This window comes from Salvelinus alpinus, chromosome 20 (genome assembly GCF_045679555.1).
Source record: "Salvelinus alpinus chromosome 20, SLU_Salpinus.1, whole genome shotgun sequence".
Classification (NCBI taxonomy): domain Eukaryota; kingdom Metazoa; phylum Chordata; class Actinopteri; order Salmoniformes; family Salmonidae; genus Salvelinus; species Salvelinus alpinus.
In genome coordinates, this window is record NC_092105.1 from 31,048,617 (window position 1) to 31,066,584 (window position 17,968).

The following is a 17,968-nucleotide window of genomic DNA, read 5'->3' on the forward strand; positions in this document are numbered from 1 at the left end:
CTGACATTCAAATAACGTGCACAAAACACTCCTTTGATGTCGCAAGAATGTTGACAGAACAGCCTTTCTGAGTTCTTTAAAGGTTCCCAAAACATTTAATTAGGTTGTGGTAACAGTGTGGGTACATTACAAGAGATGTCTGGGATGTTGGAAGACTATTCTTGTGATATTCACGAAAGTTGCACAGAACATTCACACAATGTCCAAATAAGCCAGTTTTTATGATGTTAATAGCATATTTGTTTTAGGTTTAACATAATATTCCATAGACATTCACGCAATATACATTTGACCTTGTCTTGGAAGTCCTCAGAACATTTAAAAAATGTGGATTTTAGGACTGTATTGTAGGCTCACTACAAGGTGATATAGACACACATGGCATTTACATTTAATTCATAGGACATTTGAACAGCATTTAAATCATACACAAACAACCATATGTTTAACACTTTATTTATCCATATTTTGTTGTGTTACAGCCTGAATTCAAAATGGAATTGTTTTCTTACCCATCTACAAGTGACAAACATGTTTAGACATTTTTGCACTTTTATTGAAAATGAAATACAGAAATCTAATTTACATAAGTATTCACACCCCTGAGTCAATACTATGTAGAACTACCTTCGGCAGTGATTACAGTCTTTCTGGGTAAGTCTCTTAAGAGCATTCCACACCTGGATTTGCAACATTTGCCAAATATAATTTTCAAAATTCTCAAAGCTCTGTCAAGTTGGTTGTTGATCATTGCTAGACAACCAATTTCAGGCCTTGCCATAGATTTTCAAGTAGATTTAAGTCAAAACTGTAACTCTGCTACTGGTAAGCAACTCCAGTGTAGATTTGGCCTTGTGTTTTAGGTTATTGTCCTCCCGAAAGGTGAATTATTATCCCAGTGTCTGGTGGAAAGCAGACTTAACCAGGTTTTTCTCCAGGATTTTGCCTGTGTTTAGCTCCATTCCGTTTCTTTTTTATCCTGAAAAACTCCCCAGTCCTTAAGAATTACAAGCATGCCAATAACATGATGCAGCCACCACTATGCTTGAAAATATGGAGAGTGGTACTCAGTAATGAGTTGTATTGGATCTTATTTATTTATTGTTACCCATCTACCATTAGGTGCCATTCTTTGTGAGTCATTGGAAAACCTTGCTAGTCTTTGTGGATTCATCTGTGTTTCAAATCCACTGCTCGACTGAGGGACCTAATTATATGTGTGGGGTACAGCAATGAGGTAGTCATTCAAAAATCATGCAGCTTACTATGTGACATGTTAAGTACATTTTTACTCCTGAACTTATTTAGGCTCAAGACATTTCAGCTTTTAACTTAATACATTTGTAAACATTTTGAAAAACATACTTCCACTTTGACATTATGGGGTATTTTGTGTAGGCCACTGACAAAACATCTCAATTTAATGTATTTAAAATTCAGGCTGTAACACAACATCTGGAAAGTCAAGAGATGTAAATAATTTCTGAAGGCACTGTAGCCATGGCAGTATGGTCAATCAGGAATGCCATGATTCCTTTTTTGCCTTCTTAGACATAAGTAACCCAGGGAAATACTGGTAACTGGGTGATTCACCATCACTTCACCCATTTCATATGCTGCGTACTTCCACTATCCAAAACTATGAGTTCTGATCTAGGATCACTTTTGCTTTTCAGATAATATAAATAAGACTGGGAGGGACCATATCAACCATCCTAAAGTAAGAACTATATCGGGTGCGTTTTTGAAATTTAACAGTCAATTTATACACAATGTTTTTTTTTTTACAGTTAGCCTGAATTCTGCATTTCAGACTGGATTTATAAATCTGGACAAACAAAAGACATCTCTTTTAGTAGATTATATCTGAGCCGCAATTTCACAGTTGTAAAAAAAAAAAAAAAACTTCAGCTCTGCAGCCAGATCATTAAACCTCTTCACTACCAGTGGATATCTGTGGTATTGTGGGGGGTTTTCTCAGTCTAATTATGATCAATCAGGAAAATGTTTAGCTAGGACTCCGGTACACAGGCGGGAGCGCTACAGTACCGTAGGTGACGGTAATGCAACATAACGTTGGATGCCAACCGGAGATATACCCACAGAAAAAGAGATGACAACGGTAGCCAGCTAGCTAGGGCAACAGTGGACAGTGTCCTTTTCTCCTGCCTGTCAGGCACTGTTTTCCAGCGCAGTTCTGTTAACGATGGCGAGGGCAGGCATTCGGCAGGCGTTAGTGAAGGACACTAGGTGCTAGCTAGTTAGTAAACTAGGACTCCAGTAAAACAGCAAACGGGAAAGGTAGCTAGCTAGCACAATGGTACTGTACTTCGCCCCTGAAAAGCTCAGATAATACTTTTTTCCCCTTTTTGACCCACATTTTAATCGCATAGACAATCAGGAAAAATGTAGTGTATCAAAAGACTCACAAGCATGAAGATGGCGTGCTCGATGGGGGGCGTTTATGCACTAACCAATGGGATGCTCGAGAAGGGGCGTTCATGCAGGAACCAATGGGATGCTCGAGGGGGGTTCCTGCAGACATGCAGGAACACCCCGAATTGTGGGCCGCAATCACACACTATTGGCATGACTGGACACTGTTTGTGCCATGAGCACATTTGCCGTGATATAATGAATGTTCTGGGAACTTTTACAGACCCAATTTTGGTTTGCTGGGTGCATTACAACAAGATCAATATTTTGAGGAAAAAAATGAATGTACTTCAAACTCATACAAATATGTGTTCTGTAAGGCATAAACTTATATATGCAAACTTGTAAATAAACAGACATGCATTAAATTCAAAATATAAAACATCAATCCAAAACTATAAAAAGTAAACAGCACTCACTTTCGGCTATGACAGATCGTCCTGTCCAGTCGTCATTAATCATCTGGATATTCCCAAAATGGATGTCGCTGAAGAAGATGCGATTGGTCCCTCCACCGGTTTTCTGGCGGTAATCAAAGGTCAGCGCTATGACGTTCTTGAAGTAGTCGGGCCTCTCGAAGGGCTGGACGGGCGAGTTGAGGTCGTTCTCGTCTGAGAGGTGGATGCTCTTCAGTAGGGTTCTCTCAGAATAGAGCAGGTAGCCCTCGTAGCGCTCGCAGGCGAAGCCATCTTCTGCCAGGTGGCCATGGGCACAGGAACAAGTCCTACGTCCGCTACCCAGGTGAAAGCAGAGCTGCTGACAGCCCCCGTTGCTCCTGGCACATGGGTTGGTACCTATTGTGGCAGAGACAAACACTGTGTTCAAGACTTACTCTACATCCGTTTACTTTCCACTTAGTTTCACGGTTATGAAGTTATCATTGTTATGATAATCTTTATTGTAGTGCCAAAATTAGAAGTGCTAGTGTGATATATATATACACACACACACAACCAGTCCAACATTTTAGAACACCTACTCATTCAAGGGTTTTTCTTTATTTTTACTATTTTATAAATTGTAGAAAAAGTGAAGACATCAAAACTATGAAATAACACAAATAGAATCATGTAGAAACCAAAAAAGTGTTAAACAAATTAAAATATATTTTATATTTGAGATTCTTCAAATAGCCACCCTTTGCCTTGACGACAGCTTTGCACACTCTTGGCATTCTCTCAACCAGCTTAATGAGGTAGTCACCTGGAATGCCTTTCAATGAACAGGTGTGCCTTGTTAAAAGTCCATTTGTGGAATTTCTTTCCTTCTTAACGCGCTTGAGCCAAAAGTTGTGTTGTGACAAGGTAGGGGTGGTATACAGAAGAGCCCCATTTGGTAAAAAAACAAGTCCATATTATGGCAAGAACAGCTCAAATAAGCAAAGAGAAACGACATGGTCAGTCAATGGTCAGTCAATACGGCAAATTTTAAGAACTTTGAAAGTTTCTTCAAGTGCAGTCGCAAAAGCCATCAAACGCTATGATGAAACTGGCTCTCATAAGGACCGCCACAGGAAAGGAAGACCCAGAGTTACCTCTGTGTCACGTTCACTGTCTTCAAACTCCCTGTCTTAGATGAGCCATGGCGCAGCGTGCATGTAATTCCACATTTCTTTTAATCGTAGTGAAACCTTCACAAAAAGAACATTTAAACAGAAACAAACGTGACACAACCGTGGCGCACACAAACACACACAGAAAATAAATAATTACCCACAACATTAGGTGGGAAAAAGGCTGCCTAAGTATGATTCCCAATCAGAGACAACGATAGACAGCTGCCTCTGATTGGGAACCACACTTGGCCAAAAACAAAGAAATATAAAACATAGACTGCCCACCCAAATCACACCCTGACCTAACCAAATAGAGAAATAAAACATCTCTCTAAGGTCAGGGCGTGACAGTACCCCCCCCCCCCCCAAAGGTGCGGACTCTGGCCGCAAGACCTGACTCTATAGGGGTGGGTCCGGGTGGACATCTATCCTCGGTGGCAGCTCCGGTTCGGGACGTAGCCCCCGCTCCGCACGCTGATCCCTCCGCTTCCGTGGAACCGGACCGTGGATCGTCGCCGGAGTCTCCGGACCGTGGATCGTTGCCGGAGGAACCGCACCGTGAATCATCGCCGGAGGCTCTGGATTGGGAACCCCCGCTGGAGGCTCCGGACTGCGGACCGCCGCTGGAGGTTCCGGACTGTGGACCGCCGCTGGAGGCTCCGTGCCCTGGATTTTCACTGCAGTCTCCGGGCCATGGATCATCACTGGAGGCTTCGTGCCATGGGTCATCACTACAGGCTCCGGCCATGGATCATCACTGGAGGCTTCGTGTCATGGATCATCACTACAGGCTCCGGGCCATGGATCATCACTGGAGGCTTCATGCCATGGATCATCACTAGAGGCTTCGTACGTGGAGCCGGAACAGATCTCACCGGACTGAGGAGACGTACTGGAAGCCTGGTGCGTGGAGCTGCCACAGGGCTTACCAGGCTGGGGAGACATACTGGAGGCCTGGTACGTGGAACCGGATACACTGGGCCGTGGAGGCGCACTGGAGGCCTCGAGCGTAGAGCTGGCACAACCCGTCCTGGCTGGATGCCCACTTCCGCCCGGCAAATGCGGGGCGCTGGCACAGAGCGCACCGGCCTGTGAATGCTCACTGGAGACACTGTGCGCATCACCGCATAACACAGTGCCTGACCAGTCACACGCTCCCCACGGTAAGCACGGGGAGTTGGCTCAGGTCTAAACCCAACCTCCGCCAATCTCCCCGTGTTCCCCCCCCCAAACATTTTTTGGGAGCTGCCTCTCGGGCTTCCGTGACCAGGTCTTGTCCCCTGCCAACATCTCCTCTCCGGTCCAGCTCGTCCTCCATGTTGGCGCACGCTGCTTGGTCTTTTTGTGGTGGGTAATTCCGTCACGTTCACTGTCTTCAAACTCCCTGTCATAGATGAGCCAAGGCGCAGCGTGCATGTAATTCCACATTTATTTTAATCTTAGTGAAACCTTCACAAAAATAACAGGTAAACAGAAACAAACGTGACGCAACCGTGGTGCACACAAACACACACAGAAAATAAATAATTACCCACAACATTAAGTGGGAAAAAGGCTGCCTAAGTATGATTCCCAATCAGAGACAACGATAGACAGCTCCCTCTGATTAGGAACCACACTCGGCCAAAAACAAAGAAATATAAAACATAGAATGCCCACCCAAATCACACCCTGACCTAACCAAATAGAGAAATAAAACAGCTCTCTAAGGTCAGGGCGTGACACTCTGCTGCAGAGGATAAGTTCATTAGAGTTACCAGCCTCAGAAATTGCAGCCCAAATAAATGCTTCACAGAGTTCCAGTAACAGACACATCTCAACATCAACTGTTCAGAGGAGGCTGTGTGAATCAGGCCTTCGTGGTGAAATTGCTGCAAAGAAACCACTATTTATTGTATTTTCATTTAACCAGGCAAGTCAGTTTAGAACAAATTCTTATTTACAATGACGTCCTACCCCGGTCAAACTCAGACAACGCCCTATGGGACTCCCAATCACAGCCGGATGTGAAGCAGCCTGGATTTGAACCAGGGACTGCATTGACACCTCTTGCACTAGGATGCAGTGCTTTAGACCGCTGCGCCTCTCGGGAGCCCTAAGAAGAGACTTGCTTGGGCCAAGAAACACGAGCAATGGACATTAGACCAGTGGAAATTTGTCCTTTGGTCTGATGAGTCCAAATGGAGATTTTTGGTTCCAACCGCCGTGTCTTTGTGTCTTTCGCTACACTCGCATTAACATCTGCTAACCATGTGTATGTGACAAATAAATTTGATTTGAAGTTTCTTCTTGTACAGTTGCAAAAACCGTCAAGCACTATGATGAAACTGGCTCTCATGAGTACCGCCACAGGAATGGTAGACCCAGAGTTACCTCTGCTGCAGAGGATAAGTTCATTCGAGTTACCAGCCTCAGATATTGCAGCCCAAATAAATGCTTCACAGAGTTCAAGTAACAGACCCATCTCAGCATCAACTGTTCAGAGGAGACTGCTTCAATCAGGCCTTCATGGTTGAATTGCTGCAAAGAAACCACTACTAAAGGACACCAGTAAGAAGAAGAGACTTGCTTGGGCCAAGAAACATGAGCAATGGACATTAGACCGGTGGAAATTTGTCCTTTGATCTGATGAGTCCAAATTTGAGATATTTGGTTCCAATCGTGTAGGTGAACGGATGATCTCCGCATGTGTATTTCCCACCGAAAAGCATGGAGGAGGTGGTGTTATGGTGTGGAGGTGCTTTGCTGGTAACACTGTCAGTGATTTATTTTGAATTCAAGGCACACTTAACCAGCATGGCTACCACAGCATTCTGCAGCGATACGCCATCCCATCTGGTTGGGCTTAGTGGGACTATCATTTGTTTTTCAACCGGACAATGACCCAAAACACACCTCCAGGCGTTGTAAGGGCTATTTTACTAAGAAGTAGAGTGATGGAGTGCTGCATCAGATGACCTGGCCTCCACAATCACCCAAACTCAACCCAATTGTGATGGTTTGAGATGAGTCGGACCGCAGAGTGAAGGAAAAGCAGCCAACAAGTGCTCAGCATATGTGGGAACTCCTTCAAGACTGTTGGAAAAGCATTCCAGGTGAAGCTGGTTGAGAGAATGCCAAGCGTGTGCAAATCTGTCATCAAGGCAAAGGGTGGCTATTTGAAGAATCTCAAATAAAATAATATCTTTGGATTTGTTTTTTGTTACTACATGATTCTATGTGTGTTATTTCATAGTTTTTATGTCTTCACTATCATTCTACACTGTAGAAATAGTAAACATAAAGAAAAACCCTTGAATGAGTAGGTGTTCTAAAACTTTTGAACGATAGTGTTGTCACTTGTGTATAGTACTATACATGCACTGTCTATAACTGCAGTTTTGTATTTCCCTTGTGCTAGATGGCTCCCAATTGATTTTGACCAATACATAGAGTAGGAAATGAAACAATGCTGCTGATGACAGTGATGGGTGAGAATCAAAAGGAGCATTAAGTTGAAACCTTAACCTTTCTCCCGGCCTCTATTGAAGACTGTCACATCCTTCAGGTTGACCCCGAGACCACTTCTCATGGTGACTGCCTCACTGGCTTCACTTTTGAAGCCTCGCCGGATAGAACCGTTGGAGTGAGCTCTGAGGACAGAGAGAGAAAGGTTTTAAAAAGTAATCAAGGACACTTTCTTCTTAATTGTTCTTTGATTCTTAAAAGTACTTATCAATAGCACTTTATCATACAGAAATGTCATTGATAATGACATTGAGGTATGCTAGTACATTTACATAAATATGGTGCCCCTCATGTAAAAAATACTCCGCTGAGGTTCTCCACACTGAGACCTCTGGGATGAAGGGTTAATACCAGGTTAGATGATCAGACTTTACAGCCCAATCTGTGTGCATATAAGGAATTATTAAATTACCTGTCAGACCAGTAGATGTAAGCTCCGAACACGGCCACGGAAAAGAGGTCTACGTTGGCCGCTGACAGTACAATCTCCCTGCTCTCACCCGTCTCAAGGTTGATCCTCTCTATCTTGTCGGTGCGGGCATCACACCAGTATAATCTATTTTCCTGGAAAGTAATTTGAAAATGCACATCACCAGACTATCCCCCTATCCTCTTATGGGGTACATTGGGTACATTATATCCACACAAAGAAGGATGAGGATAGGATGCGGGTATGAAACTACTTTAGGATGAGGTGGATGGATCAGAGCTAATAGGACATGAATGATCAGGAGGTGTCTGGTACTGTACCTCATAGTCTATGGAGATCCCATTGGGCCAGGTAATGCCAGAGTTGACCAGGGTGACCTGATCGGAGCCGTCTAGACGGGCTCGACCTATGCAGGGGCCCTGGCCCCATTCTGTCCAAAACAGATACCTGAGACAGATAGATAGAGGGTGGGTGATAGATAGAGGGAGAGAGCGAGAGAGAGCGAGAGGGTGGGGAGAGGGTGGGGAGAGAGAGAAATAGAGAGGGCAGAGTGGCAAACCCACATAAATTATTAACATCCAACTGGTTGGACAATTGGAACAGATCTGAAAGGACAAATTGTGTGATCTAATGTGATACCAAAGTTATCAGAGGCTATGCAAGTGGAATCATATATTGTTACAATTTAGTTCTCCACAAAGCTCTTCTTACAGTAGGCATTTCACACCGTGTCAACACCAGATCATGAAAGTTTAGTGGCAAACTTAAAATGAATCATACTGCACTGCACAAAACAAACATCAATGCAGGGGACATGTTCCTACTGGTAAGCCTAATGACATCAGTTGGCCTTCATCTGCTACATGATCTATTTTCAGTCCAGAAACAGCAGTGTGACCCAATGATTATTATCCAGCAACATCTTGATCTCTTTCTGGAGGTGGTCAAGGCTGTCTGACTCATTTCACTCCCTGCTGGTCAAAAACATTTCCATTTCCTCTGCCCATTTTCAACTTGATCTCTTCTTAGTGACTGTCTGTTACCCATTCATCTTTCATACACACACACACACACACACACACACACACACACACACACACACACACACACACACACACACACACACACACACACACACACACACACACACACACACACACACACACACACACACACACACACACACACACACACACACACACACACACACACACACACACCCTTTCTGTGGATGAACAGCAATGGCTCTAGGTTGGTCGAGTCCCTCGGAGATGACTACAGAACGGTAGGCACCACTAAGACGGGCAATCTCTATGAGGTTGAAACCATGGTCTGTCCAGTAAAGGTTACCTGTGGGAGGAACACAAAGATACTGGTATTAGAGTTGTACAAAGAACAGTTGTATAAAGGACAGTGTTACAATAGTTTAAATGCATACCTTTATTTATACAGGTTAGTCACATCGAGATAAAATCTCAGGAAATGTTTGATGAAGGTACTGTATATCCACATAGCACCGCTTAAAGTGAGAAGACATTTTGTACATTTTACAGAAGACGATACTGACCAGCGATCCAGTCCACTGCGATGCCCTCTACCCTGCTGATGCCCGTGGTAATGATGTCCTCCCTCCAGGTCTGATCCCTCTTGGCTCTGGAGATTGTGTTCAGGCCCATGTCTGTCCAGTACACTGTGTCATTACCTGTGGAATGGTAAGAAAAAAAGTAAGAGAAATAACTGCACACTTGTGGTATTCAACAGTATGTTAGTTGGTGCATAGACTGCACACTTGTGGTATTCTACAGTATGTTAGTTGGTGCATAGACTGCACACTTGTGGTATTCTACAGTATGTTAGTTGGTACATAGACTGCACACTTGTGATATTCTACAGTATGTTAGTTGGTGCATAGACTGCACACTTGTGGTATTCTACAGTATGTTAGTTGGTGCATAGACTGCACACTTGTGGTATTCTACAGTATGTTAGTTTGTGCATAGACTGCACACTTGTGGTATTCTACAGTATGTTAGTTGGTGCATAGACTGCACACTTGTGGTATTCTACAGTATGTTAGTTGGTGCATAGACTGCACACTTGTGGTATTCTACAGTATGTTAGTTGGTGCATAGACTGCACACTTGTGGTATTCTACAGTATGTTAGTTGGTGCATAGACTGCACACTTGTGGTATTCTACAGTATGTTAGTTGGTGCATAGACTGCACACTTGTGGTATTCTACAGTATGTTAGTTGGTGCATAGACTGCAAACTTTTGGTATTCTTTAGTAGTCATGTGTAAACTTGAGCTCTTCAGTAATAATTTTCACCTCAATTCCAAGTGTGTGGACATGATCTTTTTGTACTATTGTGGAAAATGTAGGCACAGAACATAGCCTCCCTATTAATGTTAGTGTTTTTATGGAAGTAAGCTTATTATTATTACAACTACATGCTCCATTTCACAAAATGGGGATGTAAATTATGATTATTGTTCACATATCCACTCAGACCTTATTTCCTTGTTGAAATGCAACATCGGGACATGAAAAGGCTATCGTATACCAGGTTTTATTGGAAAATAAATTGCATATGTAAAACATAGCATCTAAAATGTTATGACCCTTTCTGATTATAACTCTATTTCATATACAACAGGATGAAATACAAAGTTATTCATTTCCGAGTCCAGCCTTAAAGCCTTAAGTACATTTCGTTATTTGCCTGTCAGTTCAGTGGGCCCAGGTTGTTGGGAGGATAGGCAGCGTTATGTGTTTATTTGCACCCTCCTGTTTATACAGAATTCACACTCCGTTAACACATATCTTACATGTGACAGGATCCAGCTGGAAGGCTTTCATCTTTTTTACGCACCAATGACCTGCTTCATAATGATATGCAAATTGTATGTGTGAGCTATCCACCGCTGCTGTTGCTGGTTGACTCTGTGCTTAGCTGGGTGCATGTTCACCTGTATAACAGCAACAAAGGGGAGGGCAACCAGGACCTTATGCATACAAAAGCCTAAAACTAATTTTACCTAAGGTTTAAGATTTGAAGTTTTTAGCTTTAGACTAGTTTCCTAATTTCCTAAAATGCAAGCTGTCGCACATCAAGATTACCATTGACATTCAGGGTCTCTGAGATATTTCTGACATCCACTGTCTTTGAGCTTTCCGTACTGTGGGAACTGCTGCCTTGCAACACTTATTTTCTGCCATACCTTCATCCCACTGGACACACCACGTCATTTCAACGTGGATAATTGGGTAATATTTGGTTGAGACGTTGATCAATGAGGTTACAACCTATATTCACCCACTCAAAAAGAAAGCCAAAAGTTAGTTGTCATCCAAATGTCTATCACTGCGCTTTCATGACAACCATTTCAAAGCACAGCAAAAAGTTCAAATGGGACTACGTCAGATATGTTGTTTATTTCTACAACAGATTCATGGGTTCTCAATGTGCTTCATGTAATGGCACAAACACATGATCTGGATGGCAGTTGAGATTACATTAAAAGTACATGGTTCAAGTGATCAATGCTGATTATTATTACATAATTTGTGAAGATCTCCACAGACCTGCGACGACCTATGCATGCTATCTTGAACATGCACGCTTTATATAACTATATAAAAATACATTTATAGTTACAGTAACCTCAAAATGTGACCATGTTACTCATTTTAAGTTTGAATGTTATATTAGTTTGGAAGATAGCGTTAACTTTAGGCTATTTACTGTATTACAATAGTAATATTGGATTGTGTTTGGTTGACAACAACCAAACATCAACATTTTAATGCTTTAATGCTTAGACAGTTCCATCCTTGCCACTGGCTTATTTACATTCTTTAATTTATTTTGGGGGTTGAGTTGGAGACGTGAATCCCATTATCATTTGTATACTTGTCAACAAGTTAATAGGCTACTTATTGTACTTCAAAAGTGATATTAAAAATTGTGTTTGGTTGTCAACGCAACCAAATATCAACATTTGCAGGAGATTTATATTCTGCTTGGATAGTGCCATCTGTGCCACTGACTTAACCTGACTTTAATTCCATTTTGTTTACAAATTAATAATTGATATGTTGGATTCACGTCTCCATCGCAACCAGAAATCTAAGTTGACAACCAAAAACAATATCACGAAATATCGTTACATTTGAAATGAATCAGAGCTTGAAACCATTGGCCTATTGTATTGTCTATTTTTAGTAGAATTTTGGGTTGAATTATAATAATAGCTGTTGATGACTTTGCAAATACTATATAGGCCTAAATAACATCATTGATGATACGTATATGAGTGATAAAGTATGGTCACATTTAATTTGCTCTGGTAAAATTACTTTGATAGCAACAGTGAATCTACAGTATTTCGTTTTTAAGTGGAGCTCTCTCAACAATCATTCTCATGACAGCACATTAGTAATATTTAGTGACAAATATCATAGCTAAGCAGGGTTTGGAACAAAGAGTAGCTGTATATAGATACATTTTATCTTCTATATATCGTTGAAGATCTGACATTGTTTTAGAGGTACAAATTCAACGTATTTTAAACAAAGTTTGTCTACGTTGAAATGTGGTTAACATGATGACATTATCCTCTGGTTGAAATTTCACCCTCAAAACAAAAGTTTACGATACTTTTTCCAAATCAAATATATTTGGTGTCCACATCACCAACAACCTATCATGGTCCAAACATACTAGGACGGTCGTGAAGAGGGCACGACATAGCCTATTCACCCACAGGAGACTGAAAAGATTTGGCTATGGGTCCTCAGATCCTCAAAAAGGTTCTACAGCCGCACCATCGAGAGCATCCTGACTGGTTGCATCACTGCCTGGTATGGAAACTGCTCGGCCTCCGACCGCAAGGCACTATAGAGGGTAGTGCGTATGGCCCAGTACATCACTGGGGCCAAGTTTCCTGCCATCCGGACCTCTATACCAGGCGGCCAGAGGAAGGCCCGAAAAATTGTCAAAGACTCCAGCCACCTTAGTCATAGACTGTTCCAGCCACCCGAGTCATAGACTGCACAGAAAGCGGTACTGGAGTGCCAAGTCTATGTCCAAAAGGCTACTTAACAGCTTCTACCCCCAAACTATAAGACTCCTCAACAGCTAATCAAATGGCTACACAGACCCCTCTTTTACACTGCTGCTACTCTCTGTTTATTATCTATGCATAGTCACTTTAACTCTACCTTCACGTATATATTACCTCAACTAACCGGCTGCACATTGACTCTGTACCGGTACCCCCTGTATATAGCCTCACTATTGTTATTTTACTGCTGCTGTTTTATTATTTTTTACTTTTGTTACTTAAGGGCTTGTAAGTAAGCATTTCACTAAAAGGTCTACCTACACCTGTTGTATTCGGCGCATGTGACAAATACAATTTGATTTGTTTTCCACGTCACAATACGTTTACAAATTGCATTGAAACAATGTTGATTCAACCAGTTTGTGACCAGTGGGATCCTATTCTATCAAATGTGGGCAGGTAACAGCTTTCCCCTCCACTCTTATCTCTAAATCATGTGATATTTTTGTAAACAAAGGTTTTATGCAACACTTACAATGCTACTGTGCGTGCATGTGCTAGAGAAAGCTTCTCTTTCTCAGTAGGCCTACATGGTTGTTGTCATCAAGGAGCGTTGTGGCAACATATACAGTATATGAAGCATAACTAGCCCTTAGTTCATTCATTTGACAGTGCACGTTCAAGCACTTGTCAGTGTAATAAATCCACCATATTTAGAACATGAATTATGCAAGAGAAAACACATTATATGACAAATGCCAGCACAAGCCATTGGGTTAATCCATTACCATTTCCTTGTTACCTTCATTTGATACAATATCTGGGGAATTGCTTTGTGTCAGGCCTGGTTCAGGGGCATGTGGAGAAACGGTTGGTGTTTCTCATGAGTCTCTACTAACATGGACTTATTACTCTTTCATCTGTGCAGCCCTCAACAGCACCACTAACCATTATTCAACAGGGTTAGAGAGAATACTACAATAAAGGTTTTTCTCTCTCTCATTTTTTTTGCGTCTCTCTATCCCTCTCTCTCTCTATTTCTCCCTTTCTCTCTGCATTTTTCTCTTGATTACAAACTGCCATTTGGAGTTACTTTTACATATGATGCGGAAGACGTCATGCAAGGAACAATATAAAGGGGTCATAAAATCAATGAACTGTAGGTTTAACTGTTGACTGAGGAGATGTAGTTAATGACCGTGTCCCCACTCTTATTTATTATGATCTGAGATCAGCAGTCCTACTCTGAGACGCGTTGTGAATATGGGCCCTGGTGGTACCTACCTGCATGGAAGTCCACCCCCACAGCGAACAGGGTCCCAGTAATGGGCATCAGAGCCTCCATGTTGTCATTGGGGTCCAAGGCAATCCCTCTGATCCCCTCATGGATGGAGTACATCAGAAATGACTCAATGCCTACAGAGTAGGAGAAGAATTATTCCATTACTGTAACATACTGTTAGTCTCTTGTGAATTACCTAACATAAATGCTGGGATATGTGGGACGGTAGCGTCCCACCTGGCCAACATCCAGTGAAAATGCAGAGCGACAAATTCAAATAAATTACTATAAAAATTAAACGTTCATGAAATCACACATTCAATATACCAAATTAAAGCTACACTTGTTATGAATCCAGCCAACGTGTCAGATTTCAAAAATGCTTTACGGCGAAAGCAAACAATGCTATTATCTGAGGATAGCACCCCAGCAAACAATCACAGACCATCATATTTCAACCCTCCCGGCACGACACAAAACGCAGAAATAAAGATATAATTCATGCCTTACCTTTGACGAGCTTCTTCTGTTGGCACTCCAATATGTCCCATAAACATCACAAATGGTCCTTTTGTTCGATTAATTCCGTCGATATATATCCAAAATATCCATTTATTTGGCGCGTTTGATCCAGAAAAACACCGGTTCCAACTCGCTCAACATGACTACAAAAGTTACCCGTAAGCTTTGTCCAAACATTTCAAACTACTTTTGTAATACAACTTTAGGTATTTTTTATGTAAATAATCGATAAAATTGAAGACGGGATGATCTGTGTTCAATGCCGGAGGAAAACAATGTGTAGCATGCTTTCTGGTCATGCGCCTCTAACAAACAGTACACTTCACTCGAGTGTCATTCTGAACATGGCTACTTCTTTATTTTTCAAAGGAAAAACCTCAACCAATTTCTAAAGACTTTTGACATCCAGTGGAAGCGATAGGAACTGAAGGAAGGTCCCTTAGAAATCTGGATTCTCAATGAAAATTCATTGAAAAGAGAGTGACCTCAAAAAAAAAAAAATCTTAATGGTTTGTCCTCGGGAGTGTTTTCTATCCAATACTAAAAATAATATGCATATATTAGCATCTGGGACTGAGTAGGAGGCAGTTTACTCTGGGCACGCTTTTCATCCAAACGTGAAAATGCTGCCCCCTATCCATAAGAAGTTTGGTGTGCACACAATATGTGGTTCTGGATTCCAAGATTAACATACTGTAAATAAATATGCATAGAGTACATTTATCACAGTCAAATTGAGTATGTTTTCATATAATTACAGATGTTTCTATAGTACTTATTTGGAAACAGTGAATTCATGTCACAGACCTTGTGGTTACTCTAATGCTAGGGTGTCTGAACTGCTCGATGCATTTATTGCATGGTCACTTAGGTTGTGTGTCCTAAACAGCCCATAGAGCCAATAGGGCTCCGGTCAAATGTACTGCACTATATTAGGATGAGGGTACTATTTGGGATGCACATTTAGTTAGAGCAGACTTGCAGTCTTACCCTCACAGGACATGCGGTCGGTGCGAAGGCTGTAGCCCACAGTACAGGAGCAGCTGCGGGTGTTCTCTGACGTGGGGAAGCAGAGCTGGGAGCAGCCTCCATTGTTCACCTGACACGGGTTCCTTCCTGGAAAGGCCATGGTGATTTGTGTATTAATAAGGATATAGGACACCATTGTTAGCTTCATGGACATCTTTACAAAGATAATATTTCAGATTTTATTCAGAGCACTATAGGTACTGTAATACATCATGGTGTCACATTTCTGGAAGTCAGTAGATGGAATTGATAAGTGCATAAATAAATGTGTGTGTACGTGTGTGTTCCTTACCTCTCTGTCCCTCCCTGTCGTAGACCTTCATGTGAACCACTCCGCTAGTCTTATTCCTCAGAACCACAGGATTTCGTCCGTCTCTCTTGTTCACCGTCCCCAGATGGGCTGAATCATCATCGGCCCACCACAGTTTGTTACCTGAAACAAGGAAATGTCCTTAGAAACCCCATTATCACCATATCTGTCTGAAATTGTTATTGTGTTATTTAACCCGTATTTATTCAAGAACTCGCATTGAGATCAACATACCTCTTTCACAAGGGAGACCTACATATATTGCATGCATGAAAACTGGAATATATGAATTCTGACAATGCAATAGGCTACTAATGATGCAACGTTTCATGTAGTGAAATTCTCAAATGAAAAATAAACCAGTAGCGTTGTTGACCCAAAATACTCTATCCTGAGCCTCTACTACACACAGGTACGTGTTTGTTGATTTCCATGTTTGAGTGGACCTACTGCACTGTAGTAGACTGTAGAGTACCTGCCTGGTGTTGTTCATTACTATGTGCTTCTGAGCAGAAGCAGTGGTTAAGGAGAGGAGACTTGTATCATGAGTTTGGAGAGTGATGTGTCCATGTTTGCAGGTTGTTTGTGTGTGTGTGTGTGTGTGTGTGTGTGTGTGTGTGTGTGTGTGTGTGTGTGTGTGTGTGTGTGTGTGTGTGTGTGTGTGTGTGTGTGTGTGTGTGTGTGTGTGTGTGTGTGTGTGTGTGTGTGTGTGTGTCACAGGAGGTGGGCCCGTGGTAATGACTGGAGCGGAATCAGTGGAATGGCACCAAATACATCAAATCAAGTTTTATTTGTCACATGCGCTGAACACAACAGAAGTGGACCTTACAGTGAAATGCTTACTTACAAGCCCTTAACCAACAATGCAGTTTTAAGAAAATACCAAAAAAAGCAAGAAATAAAAATTAGAAATAATTAAAGAGCAGCAGTCAATAGCAATAGCGGGGCTATATACAGGGGGTACCGGTACAGAGTCAATTTGCGGGGGTACCGGTGTCGAGGTAATTGAGGTAATATGTACATGTAGGTAGAGTTAAAGGGACAATGCATAGATAATAACAGAGTAGCAGCAGCGTAGAAGGGGGGGGGGGGCAATGCAAATAGCTAGGGTAGCCATTTGATTAGCTGTTCAGGAGTCTTATGGCTTGGGGGTAGAAGCTGTTTAGAAGCCTCTTGGACCTAGACTTGGCACTCCGGTACCGCTTGCCGTGCAGTAGCAGAGAGAATAGTCTATGACTAGGCTGGCTGGAGTCTGACCATTTTTCGGGCCTTCCTCTGACACTGCCTGGTATAGAGGTCCTGGATGGCAGGAAGCTTGGCCCAGTGATGTACTGGGCCGTACGCACTACCCTCTGTAGTGCCTTACGGTTGGAGGCCGAGCAGTTGCCATACCAGGCAGTGATGCAGCCCGTCAGGATGCTCTCGATGGTGCAGATGTAAAACCTTTTGAGGATCTGAGGACCCATAGCCAAATATTTTCAGTCTCCTGAGGGGAATAGGTTTTGTCGTGTCCTCTTCATGACTGTCTTGGTGTGCTTGCACCACTACAGCTCTGTCGATGAGAATGGGGGCGTGCTCGGTCCTCTTTTTCCTGTAGTCCAAAATCATCTCCTTTGTTTTGATCACGTTGAGGGAGAGGTTGTTGTCCTTGCACCACACGGTCAGGTCTCTGACCTCCTCCCTATAGGCTCATCGTTGTCGGTGATCAGGCCTACCACTGTTGTGTCATCAGCAAACTTAACGATGGTGTTGGAGTCGTGCATGGCATGGTTGAGGATCAGCATGGCAGATGTGTTGTTACCTACCCTTACCACCTGGGGGTGGCCCGT

General features: G+C 42.4%; 1 protein-coding gene across 1 annotated transcript in view; it reads right to left on the bottom strand.

Moving 5' to 3' along the window:
• LOC139546650 (low-density lipoprotein receptor-related protein 1B-like) overlaps positions 1–17,968 on the bottom strand; it is a 462,326-nt gene that overhangs the window by 108,634 nt on the left and 335,724 nt on the right. Inside the window, exons 33-41 of the mRNA XM_071355272.1 lie at positions 16,122–16,262; positions 15,791–15,916; positions 14,281–14,412; positions 9,496–9,630; positions 9,149–9,278; positions 8,249–8,375; positions 7,911–8,062; positions 7,499–7,623; positions 2,856–3,230 (exon numbers count right to left, since the gene is read on the bottom strand). Of these exons, the coding sequence (XP_071211373.1) occupies positions 2,856–3,230; positions 7,499–7,623; positions 7,911–8,062; positions 8,249–8,375; positions 9,149–9,278; positions 9,496–9,630; positions 14,281–14,412; positions 15,791–15,916; positions 16,122–16,262 (1,443 nt within the window). The remainder of the gene's footprint in view (positions 1–2,855; positions 3,231–7,498; positions 7,624–7,910; positions 8,063–8,248; positions 8,376–9,148; positions 9,279–9,495; positions 9,631–14,280; positions 14,413–15,790; positions 15,917–16,121; positions 16,263–17,968) is intronic.